This window comes from Limanda limanda, chromosome 19 (assembly GCF_963576545.1).
Source record: "Limanda limanda chromosome 19, fLimLim1.1, whole genome shotgun sequence".
NCBI classification, from domain to species: domain Eukaryota; kingdom Metazoa; phylum Chordata; class Actinopteri; order Pleuronectiformes; family Pleuronectidae; genus Limanda; species Limanda limanda.
In genome coordinates, this window is record NC_083654.1 from 10,091,985 (window position 1) to 10,116,659 (window position 24,675).

A 24,675-nucleotide genomic window follows, 5' to 3' on the forward strand; every position below is an offset into this window, starting at 1 on the left:
CGGACTTAACATTGACCACTTGTGATCGGATATCCCAGGACGGATGTTAGCACCGGGTCTGAACAGGGCGTCAGTGTGAGACGGCGTTTGTCCTTTGGTCCGATGACCACAAACCCTTCAAGCTAAACGTGTGCGTGTGTTCACGACAGGTGTACGTGAGGCCGTACTTTGACTACAACCCGGCCAGCGACAACCTCATCCCGTGTCGGGAGGCCGGGATGACCTTCGAGAGGGGCGACATCCTTCAGATCGTCAACAGGGAGGATCCCAACTGGTGGCAGGTGGGCCTTCATTCATCGGTTCTCCTTTATGTTTCACTGCCTCTCTGCTGGGATTGGCTCCAGCTCCCCCTTCAACCCTCTTAGGATAAGTGGTGTAGATAATGGATGGATGGATGGATGGATGTCTGTCACTGAAAATGAAGACATGAACTGATTTACCATCTTGTTCCAGGCGTGTCATGTGGTGGCAGGAGCTACAGGACTGATACCCAGTCAGTTCCTGGAGGAGAAGAGGAAAGCTTTCGTCCCTCGAGACTATGAAGGATCAGGTGGGTCCCTGCGGATGTTTCTTGGTGGTGTTTTTGTAAAGATGCTGTGAAGTGAGATTGGTTCGAGACAGTCTTCCTCTTGAGCAGTGCTGATGTGGAAAAGATGGATCGGCCCCAGAAAGGTCTGTCAACTGTTTCGCTGCCAGATTTCTCAATTGCTTTTACCACTTTAAACTGATTCATGGTGAATGCGTCTGGGTAGAGGATGTTTTTTTTACTTTAAAATGGTCCACACCTGCCCCCTTTTGGCCAAACACCATAACTGCCAAATGAAGAAGCACATATGATGTTGAGTCTTGTTTTCTAGGCATCCTCTGTGGCACTATAGCTGGAAAGAAGAAGAAGAAGATGATGTACCTGACGGCCAAGAACGCAGGTCAGACAACTCCCAACGCTGCTGACCCTCGGTTCACATCTTTGTTTTCCTTTTTCTGTGATTGGCTCACAGTGTGATTGTGTTTTCACAGAGTTTGACCGACACGAGCTGCAGATCTATGAGGAAGTGGCGAAAGTGCCGGCATTCCAGAGGAAGACGCTGGTTCTGATTGGTGCGCAGGGCGTGGGTCGCCGCAGCCTCAAGAACCGGCTGATGGTCCTCCAGCCGACCAAGTTCGGCACAACCATACCATGTACGTTCCTGAACGCATTTCACTGTATTTTAAAGCTCTGTCACAAAAAGTCAAATCAAACGTGATGCTCCTCCATCAGACACCTCGAGACGACCCCGTGACGACGAGCTGAACGGAAACTCGTACCACTACACCAGCAGGACGGAGATGGAGGTGGACGTGAAGGGCGGCCGCTTCCTGGAGCACGGCGAGTACGATGGCAACCTGTACGGCACCAAGATCGATTCCATCCTCGAGGTGGTGGACACGGGACGCACCTGCATCCTGGACGTCAACCCACAGGTACCAGACGGTTTGAGACACTGAAGGTCGTCAGGTGTCTTTAGAGCAGTGGGACAGCAGAGGTTGATTCTGGGGAAAGTGGTGATTCAGAAACACAAGTTCTTTGTTTTGGCTGTAATATCTCCCTCGTGTCTCCGTCCAGGCTCTGAAGGTTCTCAAAACTGCGGAGTTCATGCCCTACGTGGTTTTCATTGCGGCGCCAGATTTCGATACACTCAAGGCCATGCACAAAGCTGTGGTGGACGCAGGCATCACAACCAAGCAGCTCACGGTAGGTTGATGCGCACACACACATGCACACAATACAAGTAAAAGACACAGTTCAAGGTTTTATTTAAATTGCTTAAATAAAATTTACTCAACTATCAAAAACAGAAGTTAGCCTTTTTGTCACCTGTGAAGTATTACTATATATATTTGATTATTTATTGTACAATAAATTAATTTATTGCTTTATATGCTATAGGGTTTCTGAGTTTAACATTTTTTTTTTTAATAAAGTCTCAAACTTAAATAATTTGAATTTTAGGCCTTGAAAACTCTTAAATGTGTTAAATGTGATGTGCTAGGTCTTAATCACATCAATATTAAATGCTGCTCCTGGCACTTTAAAATTAGTTTGTGATGTCTCTGAGTATTGTAGTTCTTTGTCAACAATATTAGATATTAGCACACTATGTTAGCACAAAGATGCACTGTATGAATGTGTGTGTGAATGGCAAAAGTGCTAAAGCGCTTTGAGTGGCCATCAAGTCTAGGAAAGCACTATATACTGTAAATACAGACCATTTACCATATTATAATGGTAAATATATAATAAAATAAAACTGGAAACAAGAGCAACGTGGAACTGAGACGACAAACACTCAGAATTGATCTGCTTGGCTCTTTGAAAGACTAATGATACCCGCTGTCTCTGCCTGTAGTCTGCTTCACTACGTGGTTAGTCTCTACTAAGGGTTAAGTGATTATGGGACTGTGATATTCCTTCATATCCGTCAAACTTGACAAAGGTCTAAAATTCCTATTATTATGGTCTTAAAAACTTGGTACTTGTTTAATCCTGCAGAAACCATGATACACATGTATAACATCATATCACGTGTATAAATCCTTCCGTAAAGTTCACACACTTCATTTCCCTAAGTTTCCACAAATCACCTGTCAACGTGTCTGCTAACAGGATGTGGACCTGAGGAAGACGGTGGACGAGAGCGCCCGCATCCAGAGGGCGTACAGCCACTACTTCGACCTGACCATCGTCAACGACAACCTGGACAAGGCCTTCGAGACGTTACAGGCCGCTGTGGACAAACTGTGCAGTGAACCCCAGTGGGTGCCCGTGAACTGGGTGTACTGATGACCAGCCGCAGCCACTGAGCGGGTCCCACTGACCCATCAGCATGTGTGTGAGTGAGTGAGAGAGAGTGTGTGAGTGTGTGTGTGTGCGTATGTTAGTGTTTATGACCACAAAGGCCAAAGACGAGGAGACGAGTGCAGAGATACTTCTGCAAAATAACATTAATAATTATAAAAAAAGAAAAAAACCTCCTACTGCTCTTTCTCCTCTTAGGCCTGCACGGCTCACGACTTTTTTTCTACTCCAAACTCAAAGGGAAAGAGTGCTTATTTATTTTATAACTTTTTATGAAAGATCTTTCTATTCAATGTGGAATTCCAGTGAGAATGAAACAAAAGAAAATCTGGTCTCGTACTCGGGCCATATTTTTGCATTAATTTATTGATGTGGTAGTGACACGTCTTATTTTGTAGTCTTATTGGTTTCAAAGTGTTTTTTAGTTTGTTTGTTTTTTTGTCGTCTTCCCTCATGGACCCCCGGGATTAACAATAACCCTCCAGGCTCACCGATGAAGATGAGGAGAGACGATGAGTTAGAAGATTAAGAGCAGTCGTTGTCCAAGAAACCGTTCGGTGTCAAACGCCGTCGCCATGTTTGAGCGACGTGTGGCTGTGTGTTTTTATTTTTTATTATTTCACCTCCCTACAACTGAATCTTTTGATGTTAACATAGCGGGTCCTAAAGTCGTCTCCTGGTTTTGTCCACGGGAGGAAGTGGGCGGAGGGAAACAAAAGAGCACAACTCTGTGAAGATAAAGAAAAACGACTTTATGAGATGAAGAATTGTCTGTGTCTGGTAATTCTGTGTAGTTTTGTTTTTCTTGTAGTTTTTGTGAGGTGATTTTTATAGTTTAGTGTTTTGTTCGCACACGATCGTTTACTTTGATTTGAAATGATCCTGTTCTCAGTGTGTGTGTCTGGAGTGTGATCACCACTGTTACTGACTGCGTTAACCACTTTATTAATGTTTTATATATGTGAATGTGGATGAATTCCTCTCCCTCCCTGTGGTCTCTATCGTCAGTGTTGCATTACGCCAAAGCCCCCGACCAAACTCCAAGTACTGTTTGAAATTCACACCTCTTAACTCGGATTGGTAGTTCAACTACAGGCTGTAATATGAAATAATGTGATGCTGGATGGTGAATGCATCTTGCAAGGCCAAAGGGTACATTTCTAGAACTACTGTGTCTCATAATGCTTTGTAAATCTTAGTCAAAACCAGAGAGCATTAAAGAAAATTACCATTTCACTAAAGGAAATGAGCTTTTGATGAATATTCTTTGTGATTTATGTAACATTTTAACATCCTGAGATCAATTTGTGCCACGTTTCAGAAAAACAGCTCAACTGCCTGTTGAGGTGTTCACATCAACCTCATGTCCACAGATTTGATTTTACATTTTTATCAGCAAGGTTATGAAGAATAAAGTTTATTAAACCTCACATGGGTAATTCTTTTTTATAAATGATGACCTCTACCAAGGAGGTTATTTCTTCATTGATGTTTTAGCTAAATTCTTGATTGTGTGTGTATCAGCAGATTGACTATAACCAACTCTGTGCGGTTGTGAGAGAGGACCAAAGGAAACCCATTACATGGCAAGATGGGCTTTTCTTTTCATTATTAAAAGTAGTCTGGCGAAGAGCAATCCTTTGAAAGTTATAAAAAAAAATCGATCAACAACATACATTACAAAAGTTGTGAGACAGCAAGAAAACTTTTTTTAAAACAATTTATTAATTAATAGCAACTTACAGTCAAGCCAAAGAGTGAACTACATTAAGTGATACGTATTCACATTATGTCCTCTAACAGGGTTTTACAGCATATCTTGTGTTCTGTAAGCATAATTGTTAACAAAAATAAAAACAAACAAGGAAATGTAAAATAGAAATCAAAAAGCTTACAACTTTACAACAACAAGAACAAGGAGCTTAGCAGTGGATGTGAACAAATTAAAAATCAGCAAAAAGACCCTCACCAGAACAGGAATGACAGCAAATTCAGTTTTGGCATGTCGTGGTTTAAATAATGGAGGAAAGAGGAAGAGAGAGAAGAGAGGAAATAAAACAACTCAAGAGGTTGAGCTCAAAATGACACAAATGAAGGGAGGTTTGAATTCACACGGCTGTGCAGGGCTGCCTTTGCCAAGAGACTTTGGTCACTTTGCTTCTCCATCATGGCTTACAATAACAAAAAGAACAAAAAATAAAAAAATCGCACAATGTAAAAATGGCAATGGCCAATGAGAGCGGGGAGGGGGAGGGGGGGGAGCATCAGGAGAAATGGAGTGTCCTGGAATAAGTTCTAAGACAGAATGAACGCGGGGGGATTTTTTATACTTTTCAAGGATCTACAGATGATTGTCTTGTTTTCTTTGAGTGAACGAGAAAATCTAAAAGTTTTGCAGTCGACTCCAACTCCAGGACAGCCCCTACATTCAGAGGAGGTAGATAACAGGGCAGAAGAAGAAAAAAAAAAAAAAAAATACACACATTCAGAAATGTGTCTGAACAGGAGTCGAGCTCGATGTCAAGTCTGTGGAATTGTAGTGCATACTGGAATTTGTTCAACTTTTAAGGCCAAATAGGAACCTCACTAAAGATCTAAGGCTATGTTAAGACAAAGGTGCAGAGGGGGGGTGTGGGACGGGGACACAGGAAACAGATACAGCCCTTTCACGGCGATACCTGAGTCAACAGTTGTTTTAGACCACGGAGCCCCAGGGGACGCTCGCAGCATGTCAACTCTTTGTCAAATAAACCCAATGTTTTTTGGCTACACAGACACAGGGAAGATGTCAAAATAATAAAAGATAAAGACAGCACAAGAAGACGTGGCTACAGCTGAGAAATATTCTGATGAGACCATAGAGTATAAATTGCATAAATGACTAATTATCATTTGGCCACAGGGAATAACACACTCCTCTGTTAGGACAGACTAGCGAGACGAACTGGTTGTGGCGTTTGCACAGCCTGTAGTGACATTCAACCCTCCCAAAAGGGGAAAAATGAAATTTTTATTTGAAAAATATGAAGTACACTAAAGAAAAAAAGTCAATGCAGCATATATCAGGCTTATGAGGTACTTCATGAATATATATAGATATATCAACCTTTTTAGAAAAGCTCTTCAAAGTCATATTATTCCTTATATTTCCTATTGATAGCATAAAATACCTCGTCTGTTTTTTTTTTTTCTTTCACTTTCTGCCCATCCTCACATGGACACTTTTTTTGAGACTGCTTTGAAAGTGCAAAACACAAATACTGATCGTTCTATGCAGCGTCTACACCAAAGGTTGCATGATAATTGAAAATGGGAAAAAAAGTCTTGTTTTCATGCGGTGCAGCAGATTCTTGTATGTTTGAATGTAGAGAGGACTCAGAGAAACCCACAAAAGGCACACATTCAAATCGACTACCGCCACACTGGATGACTTCCGTTCACGCTTAAATGACAACAACCTGACGCTATCCGCCGCACATCCTCATATGTACCTTTCGCTGATGTTTACAATGATGTTGGTTCACTGTAAAGTCCGGTAAAATGTGTATATTCCCTTTGAAACTTGTTGCATGCAAAACTATACGTCAAACCCTAAACAAAAATGGCGTCGAGGTCGGGTAATCATAGGAAAGAAAGGGGGGAAATCAACTGAATAAGAGCGAGGGACATTCAGCCCGGATTTTATTGCAGTCCTGGGTTCCACACGGCAGAGAAATGGAGGCATTTGATCCCACGGAGCGACTATCTGAATATTTCAACAATCTTTTTAAAGCAACCACAGAGAAGCTGGTTTCCACATAAATCTCCATTTGATAAGTGTTCTGCTGACTAAGAGTCTCAAATGTTTCTCGAGCGTTGCCTTGAACTGAGTCAAGATGACTAACCGATGTAAAGACCAACGAATAATTACCAACAACTCGTAGCTCTCACTCTGACATTATTGCTGTACTACGTCTTTCCGAGAAAACCCTCATCGCCACAACAAACATTCCCTCTACATCACCAAAATGTATCTGGAATATTAACACACTCTCATGGTTTAAAGTAATTATTTAACATATGATGCAGTCTGAATCCTTATTTGTGCTTGTATATTTTTTGTGGCTGCCAGTTGAAAATCAAAAGGACTAAAATGAAATGACGAGACTCCCGATTACAAAGATTTGGTCCCCTAACGTGTCTCTGAAGCAACCGGCCAGTCGAGGTTCAAGAAAAGAACCGTGCTCTCACGAGATATTGGCTTGTATTGGTTTGGTCACTACAATTTTTGATTTTGTTGCCGCGGTTAAAAATTAGGGATATTCAGCAAGCACCTGACTCTGCTCTGAGGTAGTTTTTCTCCAAGTTGGTAAATATAAAGCCAAGCCAATCTGAGGACAAGAAATGCTTTGAAAAGGAACAAAACAAAAATGCGTTGCCGTAAGTCTTGCATGATTGGCTGCGTGTAAGTAAATCAACTGGATGGCATTGGTTTGGTGAAGCTTGGTAGCGGTTCTCAAGGTCGAGGTCAGATTCACTGCACCCCCGAGCCAGACCCCTGATGTCCACCACGTGCAGCTTGGTCACATCTCGGCTGAGTTGACTCGAGAGCATCCACCTTCTTTGTCAGATGCCGAAAGGTCGAAGGGGTCTGAAGGATGTAAGTGTGTATTAACTTGTTAAAATGTGATTTAAAATTCAGCTTCAGCGTATTTGTTATCGCTCTGAGTAGAAATGAGCTGCATCGGGTTTCAAGGCGCTTATAGAATAATGACAAAGAGACTCCAGCTCTGTGTGCTGAAGGAGCTGCATGTGGTGGACGTGAGAGGTCATTTCTTCAGGACTGCTAGAAACCCATTTGAATGTATACTTAATAATTCAGACTAGCTAAGAAAAACAACAACGGCAGAGTATCGGAAAAACCTCGATACCACACTGGCGTCACACGGCCGCGGCTAACTGGATGGACATTGGCATGATAAACACGCATGGACAAGGTGGTGCTTTGAAAAGGTTCATCTAGGCAAAGGAACGGGACAAGTAGCTCGGCCGAAACCAACAGAGCGCCATGTAAAGCTGTCGTAAAGGTGGGATTAAAAAAAAACTGGGAAGTAATACAATCAACTAAAGTAAAGATCAGAATCAACAAGTGGCACTGCGCTAATTAGTTAGTGAATCAAACTCGGGGGAGAGGACTTTACACGATTTGTACATGATGACTCCGCTCAGACAGAAAGAAGTAGAACACACAAATAGTCAACGGCAAACAAGATCCCACACAAAAGCAACAATCGTATATACGCACACGGCTCGTATGTTACAGCACCACTAAGCACGGAAAAGATGCCCCCCCCCCCCTCTGCACCAGCGAGACAAGGTTCGCCTGCTAAAAGCTACAGCAGCCGACACAACCAGACCAAGACGACTGCAGACTTCTAGGTCTCACAGTGAGAAGATATATTATATGAGCTGCGAATTAATGAAATATTAAAGAAAACATAATACTTTCTGCAACTGTTAAAGCCTATAAATTAAAAAGAAAAGGGAAAAGAAAAAGGTTGTACACGAGAAGCAAACATGACTATAAGTTGACTGGATGGATCGCCTGTACAATATTACACACCACGCAGGCTCTAGGTACATTCATAGTTATTATTTGGAGCTAGGAAAATAGGTCTGACTCTACAAGAGGTTTCTTTATGTCAGCGATAGTTTCTCTACAGGAAACGGGTTTGGAGGAAAGACATTAGCACACCGAGGGTAAAGAGGTTTGGAATAAACTGGTGTATAAGTCGTCGCATCATTTGAAATCAAGCTATTTTTAAATTCCAAAAACTATTCAAAAGCCAGTCAGGTAACGGGCTGATCACTGTTTCAACCCTAAATTTTAAACATACAGACATAGAGGAATATCTGCTGAGTGAAATTATCTTACGATATAGTGTGTTATTTACAAATCAGCCATTTGTAGAACCTGCTTTGTCCCGGTTCTGTCCCCTCCAGATAACGGAAAAACAGCTGAACTGAGGTCGAGGTGTGCATTTAATTTACGCGTCTGATAAAGAAAAAGTGTTGTCTAATAATTATGGTTCCCATTGCAGGTAATATGGACACCTAAGCACCTTGGGCACTGTTTTACTGAGGGAGCAGTGCCACATTCATCCAGGCTGGTGTTTTTGTTTCTTCGAACTAGGGATGTCAAGAGAAGCAATACTTCATTACTAAGTCGGTGCCAAAATTGTCACATTATTATTATTTTTTTTTAACAGAACCAGAGATTACAGCTGCTGCTTCGGGATCGGGGCAGGAACACTCGAGTATATAGGCGTGTTATTTTCCTATATACCAGTGTTCTGCTTTTTAATGTAATAAGTCTATTCTTTTTAATTAGAACTTGAAGGCTACATAGCCACTGTTTTTTTTCTTATTCAAATATGTAAAATAAAAGGAGTGTTTGATGAGGTTAATGATATTTATTGTTCAGTTGCAGTGGTATCGAATGGGCCATCTAGAATCGTGGAAATCTCATCGTATCCCTATCGACAGCTACAATGTTAGGTATTGTGACATCCCTACTCCAAACACATTCTCCATTTAGCTCATGATCAGGCAGATTGATGAAAAAGGTATAAAGCCTCTTCTGAATATCGATATGTCCGACATGGCTGGTTTCAGGATGATCTCCTATGCACACTGCCGTCTTCCTGCACTTTACTCATCGCACAGCACTTTGGTATCGCGTCTCCGACAAACGGCATCATCCACAACTGGTGATTTTCAACTCATCCTGTGACGATTGTTTTTGCGTGAAGCACCTTTCACCCACATCAGTATGCAAAGGCATCCCACCCACGCGACTACAAAGTTTCACTCTTTCATTAACATTTAAAGGCATCAGGATTTTTGTTTTGTTTTAGGATTACATGCTAAATGCTGGTCGGCTAGACGAGCGCACATATTTGAGGCTCTGTGCATCTTCCATTTTGAAAAGCCACCAATGCCAACTGCTGCTTTCTGACCAACAAAAGAAAAAGAGGGAAAAATAATGTCCGCCATTCCGCCACCTGATAATAGTCATAATGCTGCGACAGGTACAAAGTCCATTCTTGTTTAGTGCAAAAACAACATTTGTCAAATGTTTTGAGTTTTATCTCCAGGAAAAAAAAAGCAATGCCATTGTAATCTGGTATTTTAAGGTGCTGGTATCGGTAACGGAAAAAAAACAACAAAAACAACAAACAAACAAAAGAAGCAATGACAAGTAAACACATCTCCTAAATGACATCTTGGTGTTTGGAATTAGCTAAATTTCTTTTTGGGGGACACCCGCTATTATTGTGGTCAAAATGTCACTCAGGCATCTTCTTGAGAACGACCAACGCCGACTTGAACTCTAACACCCAGGCATCCCATAGAGAGACTGAACATTCAAGTACACTAACTCAGGTGGATGCTCGTGGCAGCATCGTAAAGGCCGGCATTCACACAGAGAAGAGGACGTTCACCTTACAGAATGCAGAGCTTTGTACTTAACTGTACTGTTATTAGGTTAATATGCTAATTAATAAATGTTCTGTGGGGAATTTGACCCGATCAAATTGACCTCGCTTCGATACAAACATCTATTAATGGGAATTTCTCAGCTGTTTTCTTGTTTCTTTTGCGCTATCGAGCAACTTTAGTTAACAGTCTGTAAATGAACCCGAGTAACGCTGTTCGTCAATTTGTCTATGACAAGCTCTGCATTCACTGTCACACTTCTCCAGTGGAAAAAAAACGCACGTGTCGGGCAAATGTCCCTCTTTTCATTGGTGCATAGAATTAAAGGAACAAACGCAGGGAAAAGCTGTGTGTGAATACAAACACACTTGAAGGATTTGGTCGTACAGCTAGACGCTCAAAACCACTAAAAAGGAAAGAAAAAAGACATTCTCTCTTATCAGTTTGAGTGAAACTACTAAAAATCACAAGGACAAACTAAGAAAAGCACGTTGGACATCACGCACGCCAAGCCTTTTAAACCTCTACTGTAAATGCAAGACTCAAACAATGCCAATTAGAGAGATAGCAGGGGTAATTATACAGAAATGGCCAGTGTTGTGATGTTACCATAACACTTAAAACAGGTAACAAGAGGTAGAACACACGGCCATTTCCATACAATTACGCCAGTGTCACACAGTATGGCCGAGTCTCCTGCTTGGATTGAGGACCTACATCTATAGAAGCCATACCAACGTTCTGCTATCAAAAGTGCATCCGAATCTACATGTTGTGAGACCAGCACCCATAACAACAATATTGACATCATAACAGTAAATATCAAGTAGGTGGTTTTTTGTTTTTTTTCAGAATGCCCCACAAACACAGTCAGTCGGCTTTTCTAGTTGCTTCGCAGGTAATGAGTTCAGAGGGTGACACGGAGAGGTCGTCAATTTGAGAGAGAAGAGAAGACCCTCGAAATGATGAAGCTTCCTTTAGCGTACGAAGAAAGAGCTCTGTGGACCAAATCCAGTGAGGATTTTAAAGGTGGTTTACAGTGAAAACTTCTAGCACCCAGAGGTCAACATGTCTCGTTGTGCTTCCATGTCTTTTTTTTGATTATTAAATCATGTAAAAGTTTGTAATCTTGTTTGGCTAAGAAAGATCGTGTGTTACAAAGGATACACCCACATTTTTTTCTTTTTAAAGGTTATAAAATCTACAATGTTACAAATAACCACATAAATACTTCATCCCGTTAGAAAGGCATGAAGATGCTGATAAGCACTAAGAAACGCTACTAAATGCAACATGCTAAAAAAACTACGATAACAAAAAAAAGGCCCTGATTATCTACCTCTATAAATGACCTAAATTCCAGTGAGATAACCCACTGTTAAATCTCTTGGTTAAAAATGATGCATAGTTAGAAAATAGACTACTTGCCTCTGATCAGGGCTGTGAACATTCGCCAGCTTAACTTAGTAGTAAAACTTAGGTGGGGTGTTAGGAAATGTCTAGAATTATTAGTAAGACTGTAACAGTCTCCAAAAGGCAAGAGGATATTTGCATTTAAAATCTGTATACAAATAGACAGTGTTAATTTAGACTACATGTGGGCCAGTCACCTTAACAAAAATCTTTATAGTATTTTCAGCAGCCTTCACTGAAAGCTTATTCAAAATATACCTTATTACCAACATTACTATATATAGTATAAAGACTCACAAAAAGTCATTTGCATAAAACCCAAGCGTTTGTGCGACGACTGCTCCCGTTTCCCGGAGCAAACACTATAATTCAAGAGTTTTTTTAAAGGAAATTTCAATCAGTCAAACTCAACTTTCACCCCACTGTACCGTACGCCCGGATATCGATACGCCACGCAAACGTTGCTCTGACAAAGACACCGCAGAAAACGCTTGTTCTGCCGAAGAAGGGATAATGTGTACAAGTAGGAGAAAGGAACAATTGTCACAAATGCCTAAATGTCTAAAAAGATGAGTCAGCTACATGCATATTACATCGTTACAAAATAAAATGATTGAAATTAAAATAGACTATAAAAACGGAAGGAAGGAAAACTGATTTCATCAAGATCCCTTCTATGTTGATTTCTACATCGTGTGTGTGTGTGTGTGTGTGGTTTTATCAACATGGCTCAGAGTACATTAGAAAGGAGTCCTTGTTGGGATCCAGTCCCAATACACTAGTTCTCGTATGGGAATTACTGGTGCAACTCTATCAGTTCCGGAGGATAAAATTGCTGCACTTTAAATCTGGACACTAAAAGCCACCCCATCTAGAATAAACGGTTGGTTCGAGGTTTGAAAACAAATCTGACTCAAGGAATCCTTTTGTAAATTGTCACCAGATTTGGCATAAAATGGTCGTCAAGGTCAATCAAGGACAAATACTGGAACCCCAGCAGATGTGGGACAAATATATCATCGTATTTTACATAGAAATGACGATAGAAAGGTGGTCTTAAATGGCACTTTTCATCACATAGTGCCCTATGTGAAAAATCACACACATCCCCAATATATTAAGTACTTTTGTCCAGGTTAAGTACCCACTCTGGTCAGTGCACTTTGCTTTGATTGGCTGATAAATAATGTTTGTCAGAGGAGCGAAACATCAGGCATATAAACAGTGAACGGGACCCCTCATCTTTTTGACGCCTCCTTCGCCCTTCGAGCACCAAGACCATGACAAACAATAAAAGACAGGAGGAGGGTGAACAGCTTAATTAGAAACCTCCCCAAATGTAAAATGTTAGTTCCCACTTGTTTAGAAATGGTAGATTTCACCCATCAGTGTAAAAACTTTTCCTCTTCCTCTCAGACTTTGCAACATATTCCCCTACAACAAGTACAAACACACGAATGCACAACATGTCACGACATGTAACATGAACCTCCTCTGACTCAACCCCTGTGAAAGAGGGATTCCTTTGCATTGTAATCTAATAGCTGGCTTGGTTTGGGTGGGCTAGGGGCTCAGGTACAATTGTAGATGTGTATGGGCAGCTGACAGGTTTGTTAAGTAGGAAGATCACGATGTAAAACCACTGTGATGTTATCTAGAGCCGACGGCGAGACAGCAGGGGGATTATGGTAGTGTGTTCCATCAGTCTCACCCACGCCACCCTGGGGTTGTGTGCTCTCAGGCAAAGTACATGGTGCGCAGCGTGTCCTGGTGGATCTGAACGGCCTTAGCCAAGGCTTGCTGGTCGCGCCCATTGCTCTGGCCTGAGGTATGACTTCCTTCAGCACTGAAATGTGAAAAGTTAGAATTAGTGTCCTCCAGGTTCTTTGTGTGAGGTTTAAAGACAAGGTTTACAATACAGCGAATCCCATTGAATTCTTACCTGTCGTGCTCTTTGTCCACCAGGTGATAGCGAGCCCTGAAAGCCACCAAGTGGGCGTAGTAGGCTGGTGCTGGGATGGAAACTGACCGGGTGCAGCGCACGTAAGTGTGGCAAAGCTGGTAGGTGAGAACCTGCAGCTCATCTGCAGTGAAGTGGTTGTCGTCCCAGAGCACGTGGTAGTGAGACGGCCGGCTGGTGCCCTGCAAGGAGAAACAATGAATGACAGGGGTTGAGCCAAAACCCGTTGAGCCATGAATAATTGTTAACCTAGATTTGTTGTCCCTTTTTCTGAAGTAACTCTGAGAAACATGGCATGCTTCACTTGGTGATTCAGTTCCACATGATCCTACTTCTATTTTTACCTGAATTCCAGCGTGACTGCAAAGGTAGAAGTCAAACTCGGAGGGGTGAGTAATTTTCGTATCCACCGTGGTGCCTGCAGGGATGTTGCCGCTCTTCCCAACCTGCAGAAATACACCAAAAAATGTGTTAGTGCCTAAGTACCGAGACAAATTACAGCACAGTGGCAATGGGCTCTCTCTCATTTCAGAGAGAGGCAATGAAACAATCAATATTCATATTAATTTCAATGATGCAATACTGACCCTCTCATTTCTGTCCATACAGAACAGTCTTGTGTGGTGTCTCTTTTGCACGACAACAAAGGTGATACCGGGCTGGTAGTCCTTCTCTAGTTTGATGCAGGCCTCACGGATTGCAAGCAGTTCATGCTGAAGAACCTGCACAAGTGCATGACAAGAATATATTGCAGATTAAAAAGTTGAAATGTGTGGATTTGGAAGAAATGAGCAACACAAATTTGTTTAGAATTTTAAGAACATCCTCACTGTGCACGCCACCTGGTTAAATTGGCCCTCAGAGATGCCATCGCGGTAGTAGATGATCCTGGTGGGCTTGAAGCGGGTGGACTTGTAGAACTGAATGAGAAGCTCCCTCACCATGGTGGCCAAGTCCTGGATGATGTCCTGACGGTGCTGCTGCACCCGGACTGTGGCACAGTATCTGCTCGGGTGAGCATCCATACTGCCAACAACCTGATGAGGAAGAGCAAATATCCTTAGTAAAAAAAGTTATCTAGAATGAAAATGTAATGAAAATACAATGTAAGAAATTAAAGGGTGATATGTTTTGATTACTTTTAACAACTCTTGTTTGCTGGGGAATTTAAGTGCAGACAATAAGACGGTTGGATGATGATTTCTTAGGTCTCAGGTCCTGTGCTTATACATGTTTATTAGGTCATGATGGCTGATGTTCTTAGCACAAATTGCCTACTTTCAAATCCAACTTTCATTGCTCAATTTCGAGTCACTTTGCAGGGATGTGCTTCAACTTTCAGGAACTTGTGTGCATCTCTAAGCTCGGCAGTGGATTCTTGCTTGAAACATACAGCGACTGGTGGGAGCAGCTGAAACTCAACATTTAAGTAAATGTGGAGACCATTAGACTAATGCAATGAGCTGAAAGAAGCTCCACAGCTTCAGGGACGGTTGGTTATTCTCTGTAATTTCAGCTATAATGATATTACACCTCACTTTTTTTGAAGCTACTCTGTTCTGGTTGTGTTGTAATGTTACTCACAGCAGCGATTGAAGGCTTTTTTCCATCTCCCGCAGGCGGATGAGTCACATCTGCACCGAGGAAGATTACTGGCTGCTGGAACACCAACGGCCTGGAGCAAATACACAGTGCAGACAAAGGGACAATGGGAAAAAACAAACATTTCGGTTGTGAGACTCATGTGGGCTTCATCGTTTTACCGTCAGGATTTCAATTAGAGTGTAGTAGTATGTCCACTGACCTGCCCTGTGGGAGCAGGATGTTATTGACTCCACCCAGCTTCACATTGATCTTCAGACAGAGGTTGGAGAGAGTCTGAGGTGTTGTCTTCTGAACATTCTTCACCTGGACACACTGCGTGGCCATGCCGAGTACCGTGTCCCCGACACGTTTCACTTCAGCTACGACACAAAGACAAATAAAAGATTTCAATAAAACTAAACATGATCAAGTGCACACAGCTACACCCACCAATCACAGCCATTGAAAACTTTCAGGCAACAAAGTGGTTTAATTTGGCTGTTGTGCACGTATGAAACAGGTTTACTGAGGTTTTAATGACTGGGAAGGGAACAGGAGAGCAGATGGGGAGGACCACAGAGAGAATGTGGTTGATTTAACCCTTTTTGCCTTGTGGTTATCTCCTTAGGCACAAATAGAAGCAGTTAAACCTAGTCAGCAGGCTCTGACGCAGAAGCCAGGTTCGGATTCACCAGAGCAACTGTCAAAGCTTCAAATATAACTCTCTGATTTAGTTTGTGCAAGCTTTGCCTTGCCATAAAATCTATTAGTTTGTGATCAGCATGACACGGATAACACAAAAACTTTTATAACTACCTAATTTGCATTCCACCTTTGAATCATTGTTCAGACAAATACTGTTTATATTCAATATATACAGATATCTTACTGTGAGCAGCTCTAACTGTTGGAAATGATAATATGTAGAATAAGCAGATTGTCCACAACTTAAAATTAGTTGGATACAAGCTGGTACCTTGAGAATGAGAAGTGTTGACCTAACTTAATACAATAATTCATTTTTTAGTCTTTAATTTAATTAAGATCAGGAATCTCCTCATGCCTCTTATCTTTGGGAGAAGAAAATTTATTTTTCTAATAACGACAAACAGCAGTAGTAGTAGTAGTGGACGCCTCACCGTAGACAGGCGTCTTCCCCGGCAGGATAACCACGACCAGCTGGAGGCCCTGGTAGGTGTACTTGAGGTGCCTGAACATGGGCTCCACGCTGTCCGCTCCCTGGGCGTACTTGCAGAAGCAAGGCTGACCCTGGATGGGCATCCCTGCATCTCTGGAGATCTTCCTCAGCTGATCTGTGAAGGCTCTGAGACAGATGAGGAACTTGTTTATTCATTCGGACAAAAGACGGAGCCACAACACAGCAAAATCGAGAGCAGGTCGAGGACTCCAGAGCACAATGTGGAGCCTGCACGGCTGTAAACCTGAGACGAAAATCTGAAACCTAGATAAATCAACTAGTCTTCCATTGCACTATATTTGGCATCGAACATGATGAAGCTTGTAACATACTCTACCATACACTTACGTACATGAAAGCAAAGGATATAGCCTGGCTTATGCATGGCACAGCTGTACATGCTTAACGTGTGCTCTTAAAACAGAAGCACAAATCAAGTAAGACAACCTCATTGCCCTTGCTGCGCTGCAACATTTGAAAATCAAGCTACGCTCACACCTGTTCAATAGCAAACAAAGAGCACCTGTATGCTGGGGAAGATGCACTCTATGCACGTCACTTACTTGAGCAGGAGTTCAGTACATTGTCTCTGTGGTGCGAAGCAGGCGATGGCCCACACTTTGATCTCGATGCCTGTGTGGAACTGCTTGTTCCTCATGTCCCATACTCCCTGGATAGGTGTGGCTATTGCTTTGTTCTGCAAATAGTAAGAACAGCAGCCGCATTAGAGCCATTCGCTGTCCGGACGACGAGGTTAGAAATGTAACTCAATATCAATGAATGAGTTGTGTGAAATTAAATGCGTGAGGAGTACATCAGCAGTTGCTCCACGTACCCTGCCTCCATACAGAATAGAGGGGGCCTGCAGGACTCGGCCGTTCACTTCCGTCATCTCGTCTCTCACCATCACTCCGAACTCGCGAACGTAAGGGTCAGTGTTGAAATTGGCACTTCTCATCTGAAAGAAAAATGACACGTGAATTTCTTAGCTTACGCTTCATCAGAAAAACTGCAAACTAAATTAACATTTCAGGTAAGATTATGATTTCTTCTCTTCAAAAATTGTCCCTGTTATTTCAGACAAAGGTAGAAAAAAACTGTTCAGGTTTATGCCTCGTCTGTGCTACAACAGATATTTGTTGAACTAAGAATGTTGCTGGTGTAAAAAGTGAGTCTGGAGCCCTGGTCCTGGGGGTCATGACAGTCAGGAATACCGACAGCTGGTTGGTAAGAACTATTTGTTGAGCAGCAGCAGCTGTCACATGTGCATGTTTCAAGGTTCTCTGGTGTGGAGTCATGTGTCAGTGGACCGGCTACAACCATTGATTTTACAAGCCTTTGTTGTTTGGGGTTATTTGGGTCATGTTTTCATAAAGTTTGTGATTCTATCTCATTGACCGTTTTTTTGCTTTTTTTGGCCCCCGATCTCCGGGCAACCACTGTCGATGAATCCTGGCATCTAACGGCACAGTGTCAACATTTCTACTGTTTACTGTTTCAAACTGATACAGAAACAGTGTCAACCCTGTGGAAAACAATTTTGTTTTGCATTTAGTAAACATTTATCTCCCAATGACTCACCAGTTTACTAATCTCGTCCTGACGGTCTGGTGCAGATCGGGCTGTGGCGCGGATCATAGTGGATGTTTGATTGTCTGTCAGTTTTTTTATGCAGCGCTGTCCTGCCACTATGTTACACACCTGGAGTGGACGCACAAAGCAAAACACAACATGTGAATCAGGTCACTCTTGTGAAGGCAAATATTGTGATCACACAAGACGTTGATATTTACCTCTAGAGGTAGGTAGGTGTGCTTCTGCTCCTGTCCCACCTGTAGACATGGGAGGTGGGGGTATCGCAAGATGAGCTTGTACTTATCTTTGAAGTACTGTGCTACTGTGCATTCAATCGTTTGGCCGTTTTCCTGCTGCAGAGGGAACCTATGGGAATAAATAAATGAAACACTCAATACGCCTGATGGTCATTTTCACTTAGCAGACTTTTCATAGTGAGAGAATTCTATCACTGGTAATCAATGTGTTATTATACATTCCTTCATCAATATGCATTTGACATGTTGTGTAACAACACTTCATTCTTACGTTTGGTGGCTGGCAGGTCTTCTGGTCACGTTGCACACTCTGTACTTCCTCTTCATCTGCCCACAGTGAGTGATCTCCACCTTCAGACCTGGACAGAGGAGACGAGAGTTGGAAATTCCCCCACTGTCCGTTGATCCTTCAAAATTAATTGGTGGACACAGTTTATATTACGTTGACCGGGGGGGGACGTTCATGGGCAATGCGGCGAATTTAGCACCTTTGCCGCAAAATTTGCCAACTTTTCAGGTTTAAATCGAGAGACTTCTTGGAAAGACCTTAACTACATTCCATAGCAAGTCTCCAGTATTGCCCCATAAATGCAGGGTTCCCTACAAAGGTACAGCTCTCTAGGCCTCTGATTTAATTGACTGCATAGCTGCTGACACAGACCTGCATGAGATTTTAACTTCGTTTCTATGACTCATCATTTTGTATGTAAATGTGACTGAAATGACAGTACAGCCCCCGTCTTTGTCTAATATATGTCTATGGGGATTTTGTCAGAAGATGTTGCAGTCATATAATCAGGATGTTAGAAAACAAGACCAGAATCTTTGAAAAAGCTGGCGAACATGTCGTCTTAATTGTCTCATTTACGTCACTATTTCCCTCTTGTGCCACTTTGTTACAACATAAACAGAAAAACATGTAAAAAATATGACCAAACTTGTTTCAGCCATTTACTTGGTTTTGCTTATATACTATACTACTACTTCTGACTATCCTACTCTTGATTTTAAAGACACTTCACCTAGAAAAACCTACAAAATAAAGACAGTCAAACAGAGTCATTACTCAGTGAACACAACATTACTTACCTTTGATTTCCTTTGTAAATTTGACTCGTTGAGAGTCCGTTAAGGGCTTCTGTTGTTCTTCAATGCTTTTGAAATCCAAGACCTCACACATGAACTCAATTACAGGCTGGGCTTTGTAGAATGCAGTGGCCGAAACTGGAAGCAAAACAAGGACACGGAGATTAGATTGACAGAAACACCATTACCTCACAAAAGCACTGCAGGAGCGACGTGAAAATTACCATCAATGTTGAGCATCATTTTCCAGAGGGAAGGCCTGACAGACTGATGGAAGCCAAACCACACCTCTCTGCCACCACCGAGGGGGTTCGAACATCCCTCTGATGGGGTGAAGAAAGAACGACCCACTGGGGTATACCTTTAACCGAAAAATGAAACGTCAAGAGAAACAGAAGCTATCCGGTGAACAGGTTGAAAGAATGACATCTACCAAAGACACAAAAAATACAACACATCACTCATATATGAAACAAGATCCAATATTCTAAGACCCACCTCATTGAGGGCAAATGCCTCATGACCACATCCAAGGCTTGAATGGTCTCAAAGGGGACGCTGGGAAGCCGCCCTGCCAGGGCCTCGTGCAGAGCCTGCAGACTAACGCAGGACATCCACTTGATGGATACTTTGAAGCTGCGGTCCTTGCCCTCACCAGGAATGGTCACTTCGAGCTCTACCTGTGTGTTAGAAGGGAAAGCAAATAAATAGACATCATTTTTTTCACTGATTTTCATGAAATTCCTTAAAAAGGTGGAGATTCTATAGCTGGTTGTCCTGGGGACTTCATACTTTGTCTCTGCCAATGGGTAAGGGCATGGCTGTGTAGAGATTCTTCCTCCCATCATACACTGGCTTTCGATCACCAAAGATCTGTGTTTTAAAGTGCTGGACCATGTGCTCCACAATTTCACTGGGAACAAGATGAAACAAATAAATTACCACAGTGCCGAAAACATTCCAACATGGATGCTGGTGCTAAAGAACTACAAGTGTGTGTGTACATACCGATTGACCCTCCTGGGGCATTTCTCGGGCTTGATGTCGATGTCATAATGGTAGACCTCCAGTTTGGGGATTTCCATCTCAAAGAAGTTGGCCTGGAGCTTGATTGTCCTGCCCATGGTGCCAAAGTCTGGCCGTGATGGTGGCTTGAACACATATTCTGGCACCGGTGAAGATGGGGGATCTAGAAAGTTGAGATCACTTGACAGATTAGTCATTTCCCACAATATTTAAACCAGCGTGAAATATGTATTGATCCCATACATAGCATGTATGCTCACTGAAATGGTTCACTAACAGACACAACAAATAAGAAGTGTGTGTTTTTCAGCCGATCTTTACAGAAAAAAGGCGTATGGGTGACTTGTACTAACATTTCTAATCATAACCGTTTTCACAGTGTTGGAAAACAAGACACTGCTCACATGAGCATGATTGAGTGACTTTAGAGATGTAATAAATGTCTATTCTTCTTTTTATTGGCTACCTTGATGTAATGATCCAAGATATATGCAAAATATACATGTATGCAACTATGTGATAATTTTGTGGGACGTAGTTTGGCGTTCTGTTGAACTGTATCCTGGATACATATCTTTGAGTGAGTATTAAGGCTTTGATGGGGCTGGAAAAACTTGATAAGATATGTGAGTTTGTGACCTTTCCCACCAGCCACTTTAAAGGCAGCCTGTTCCTTTTGAACCGTTAGGGACATATTGAGATGTCATCCTGCACAAGATGTTAAAAGTGTTCATCATTGGTCAACAAACTGAACCAAGAAGCTCCATAACTGCAACTTCAGATGCTACGGTCAGACAGAGGGAGAGCACTCTATCCATTCCCCTCAGTGCCTTATCTTTGTGCTCCAGCTCCGTTCATTCATGCACAATAACACCCATAAAACCTAATAATATATGGTAGGCATTATTAAATGGCCTTTAGTGTGTAAAAGCGCACTGCTATTCAGTGCACAAACTGGGGTTGCGTTTAAAAGGAAATTGTCAATCTCAGACCACGCCGTCGCCCTTAGAATCTCATCTGTGGCGGCACATTACCTGTGTACTATTTCCTGGTCAATTTCAATATTCACTCAGACAGTTAAAATGTACTTTGAATGAGAATGACTGTGACAATAGAGGGATTAGAAAAAAAGTGTAATGCAGTTGGCCACTTAAACTGGCCGACAGCAGAGACCAGTTTAAGGCTTTATGGACCAAATATGGGAAGCGCTTACCGGAGCTTAATGACCCGGAGGAACGGGGGGCCTCGGTCATCTCGGTAGCTACAGGGGACAAAAATTACATGTTATGATTGCACACACAAAAATCCACTTGGTCTAATACACACTGTCCTGACACATACTGGGGAGGGGACATGAACATTTGAGCCACTTATCAAAAGGACATACATGAAGAGATCGTTGGTAATTTCCTAGTATAGCTAGTGGCCATAAGTGGAGATTGCCACTCATCTTTTTACGTGTATGTCTCCACGGCAAACACTTGCTTCCTCTCAGTGTATGTCTGGCTCTCTTATCGCTTCCAGACCGCCTCCATCCACAATCAGGGGCGACTTTTAAAGACACTCTTATCAATACACACACAGGAGTGATGCTGCAAGCTGCCAATCTGACTATGCCTGAAACCACCCGTTCTCCTGGGAAGAGACTAATGCTGGATGTGAATTCATACTTCAGCTCAGCAACGAAACAAGAAAGACGCCTCCTGTGACATGGCAAACAAACACTACAATAGTAACTAAATGTAACAAAAGCACAGTGTGTTCTTTAATAATGGAATGATTTAGAGAAAACCCTCTTTGATTAAGGAATGTTGCAATTATCTATCCTAGTCTGCTTGTCAGGTGTTGAGCTATAACTGTATCTGACCCGAGCCGATGTCCTTAATATGTTAATGTCACACCGTCTGTGATGCATTAACAGGGAGATGTGTTTATTCCGTGGGCCAAAACAATGTCAACACAGCTACATCTGCCTCCCTTAAGAAGATAGTGCTAGCCAAGCATTGCTAAGATCGGTGAGATTAGATAGCATTATCACAGGCTACCCTTTCTGCTTCCACTCTGTGCTTAGTTTTGAGATGATCTCGCCGCGATCTGTCTATAATCGGGCGATTCACCCAGACGATATAAACCAATCGATCGCAACCTCCGGAGACTACATCTGAAAGCTAGCAGCAAGTCGCCGAAACGAGGCACCACCGCTGAAGCTAGCTCGGCTAACAGCGGCTCGTTGTGGCTGCACGCTAGCTAAGATTACCTCTCCTCCTAATGCCTCCACTTAAAGACTGGGAACGAGATGTTCTTAATCACTGGGATCGCTCGGCTCCGGTGGTACACGGCAGTGGGACGGGACCCGGGGGTCTGTCTTCCCGCAACGAGTCGCTGCAATGTGGCAGCGAAGGAGCTACAACTAGTGAGTCGGTTCTTTTTTCCTTAAGCTAGCCGCATCAATTAGCCGCTGCTAGCGTTAGCCTTAGCACTTACCTCCGGGAGAGGAATACATTTTGTCGACTTTTTCTGAGCGTGAGTCGTGGACGTGCGGATGCTCCACTTTATTTTGGCCGAATCCCACCGAAACTCATGCGTGGTCGAAGGGGCGTGGGTGTACACGGAGCGGATGGAGGAAAGCCGGCTCGGAAAGAAAGATATTTAGTTAGCGAAGTGGTGAATGTGTGGAGACTCTCATCCTCTGCTCGGCCCCATCCCCCCAACACACAAAACAGCAGTGAGAGGGCCATGCACGACGAGAGGCTTCCCTGCCGCCTACTTCCGCCTTTGGTCACTTCCGGTTAGAGAAGCGAGACCAGGCGTTTTTTTTCCGACGGGAAACTATGTGTTAATTCCACCTTTTCAATAACTACAAAAGTATAGACACCAAACCTTTAGATAATATTAAATTTTTTTAAATGTGTGTACACGTTTTGGACAATATTATATCGGTCGGTTTGTGTGTCTAAAGAAGTGAACGGGGGGGGGACTATCTTGATGGATGACCTTCTCCGTGACGTCAGACCCGGGACGCGCGCGCTCAGCCTCGACCCCGATTCAAATTGAAAAACCGCACAAAGCGCGATTCTCTTGATTCAGTGAACTTCTTGAAAACACTTGTTTGGCGCTGTATCACCTGATGAACATGAATATTACAGTTTAATAAAGTATTATGAGACAAACAGAGTTGATAAACAAATGTCAACAAGCGGACACTGCAGGAAGGAATTCGTGTGATCTCGCAGGGGAAGTACTTCCGGGGTGACAGAGAAGGTAAGCGAACTCCTATCACCTGAGTTTATTTACTCGTGGTAATTTATATAGACACTTTATGTATGTGAAAAATAAAATATAATATTTCCTGAAGGTTCAACCAGCCAGAGAAGTTTGGTTAGATTCACTGTTGGTTCAGGTAGTAAAACTGAAATTTGGACCCAATACATTATTATTATTATTATAGTATAAGGACTAATAACACTGATTTTGGCAAAAGTTTGTAACCACAGACTTGACAGTTTGCAAACACTTAATCTAGCCAGCTTAATCTAACCTTTACTTATGAAATTTCATCTACATCCCCAGATATATTTTATTATGTATTTACTACCAGAAGAATGAAGTGGTTCATGGTGGAGTTTGGAGTCGGCCATGGTTTGTTGTCCTGTTGTAGAAGTCTGTCTCTTTTCACCTTCACTTTGTCACTTGATCGTTTGACATGTGCATCCAGACTTCCCTGATGTTAACTGATGACTCCATCTTTCTGGGCTGAGTTACCATGTTCCTCTGGCTGGCCTCTGCCGCGCAGCTGCAAACAGTAATTTCCAAAAAACTGAAAATAATTCTTTACATGAATTCCTGCTCATCTTTTCCCTCCAAACTCTGGTGTTTGCATTCAAGTAGCTCAGTTTATATATATTTATATATATATATATATATTTAACAGCCACCAATAATCTCAATGCTCAATTTAACATGGTTTTACGCTTTGTTTCTCTTCAAAGTGCGATGGTTGTAACATTGGATTCTATGCTTTTATTTTGAGGTTATTTCCAAAGAACGTTTCCCTCTGAAGACCTGTCCATGTAGGCTTTGTTTTAGCACCATTCTGTACAGATGAAATGTGCAGCACCAGTCCTGTGTCTTATAACCCTCCTGCAACACCAATGTTTCTCTATCTCTGTCTGTCTGTACAGAATGATCAGAGAATGCTTGTGACACATTGTAAATGTAACTGAAATACACTCAAAAAGCATATTTGGCCTCTTGCTTGTTT

General features: G+C 42.4%; 2 protein-coding genes across 7 annotated transcripts in view; one reads left to right on the forward strand and one right to left on the reverse strand.

The window, feature by feature from the left end:
- Positions 1-4,266, forward strand: part of pals2b (protein associated with LIN7 2, MAGUK p55 family member b) — a 24,610-nt gene extending 20,344 nt beyond the window's left edge. For all 4 annotated transcript variants that reach the window (XM_061092555.1, XM_061092559.1, XM_061092556.1 and 1 more), the window contains 7 exons: positions 150-281; positions 454-550; positions 858-926; positions 1,018-1,179; positions 1,259-1,461; positions 1,604-1,732; positions 2,645-4,266. In XM_061092555.1, the coding sequence (XP_060948538.1) occupies positions 150-281; positions 454-550; positions 858-926; positions 1,018-1,179; positions 1,259-1,461; positions 1,604-1,732; positions 2,645-2,821 (969 nt within the window). In that variant the 3' untranslated portion in view covers positions 2,822-4,266. The remainder of the gene's footprint in view (positions 1-149; positions 282-453; positions 551-857; positions 927-1,017; positions 1,180-1,258; positions 1,462-1,603; positions 1,733-2,644) is intronic.
- Positions 4,267-5,212: 946 nt separating this feature from the next.
- ago2 (argonaute RISC catalytic component 2) lies at positions 5,213-23,109 on the reverse strand. 3 transcript variants are annotated; one of them, XM_061092254.1, is made up of 20 exons: positions 22,899-23,109; positions 21,628-21,675; positions 20,397-20,577; positions 20,181-20,301; positions 19,887-20,068; positions 19,613-19,749; positions 19,392-19,526; positions 18,574-18,661; positions 18,264-18,411; positions 18,052-18,171; positions 17,306-17,428; positions 17,034-17,167; positions 16,412-16,596; positions 15,493-15,652; positions 15,273-15,363; positions 14,531-14,725; positions 14,276-14,410; positions 14,033-14,134; positions 13,671-13,870; positions 5,213-13,574 (listed from the first exon to the last, which is right to left on the reverse strand). In XM_061092254.1, exons 1-20 carry the CDS (start codon positions 22,915-22,917, stop codon positions 13,466-13,468), a joined length of 2,613 nt encoding a protein of 870 aa, XP_060948237.1. In that variant the 5' UTR covers positions 22,918-23,109; the 3' UTR covers positions 5,213-13,465. The 3 variants fall into 3 exon arrangements, with proteins under 3 accessions (XP_060948237.1, XP_060948236.1, XP_060948235.1); XM_061092253.1 differs by having other exon boundaries at positions 14,519-14,725; XM_061092252.1 differs by having other exon boundaries at positions 18,574-18,709.
- Between the last annotated feature and the right edge of the window lie 1,566 nt (positions 23,110-24,675).

Bases quoted from the DNA above. Each gene is read 5' to 3' on its own strand.
- ago2 (XM_061092252.1), bottom strand. The intron at 20,069-20,180 runs GTATGAAGTCCC...TCTAACACACAG, and splicing joins TACCCATTGGCAGAGACAAA to GTAGAGCTCGAAGTGACCAT. The intron at 19,750-19,886 runs GTGGGTCTTAGA...TTTCGGTTAAAG, and splicing joins AGGCATTTGCCCTCAATGAG to GTATACCCCAGTGGGTCGTT.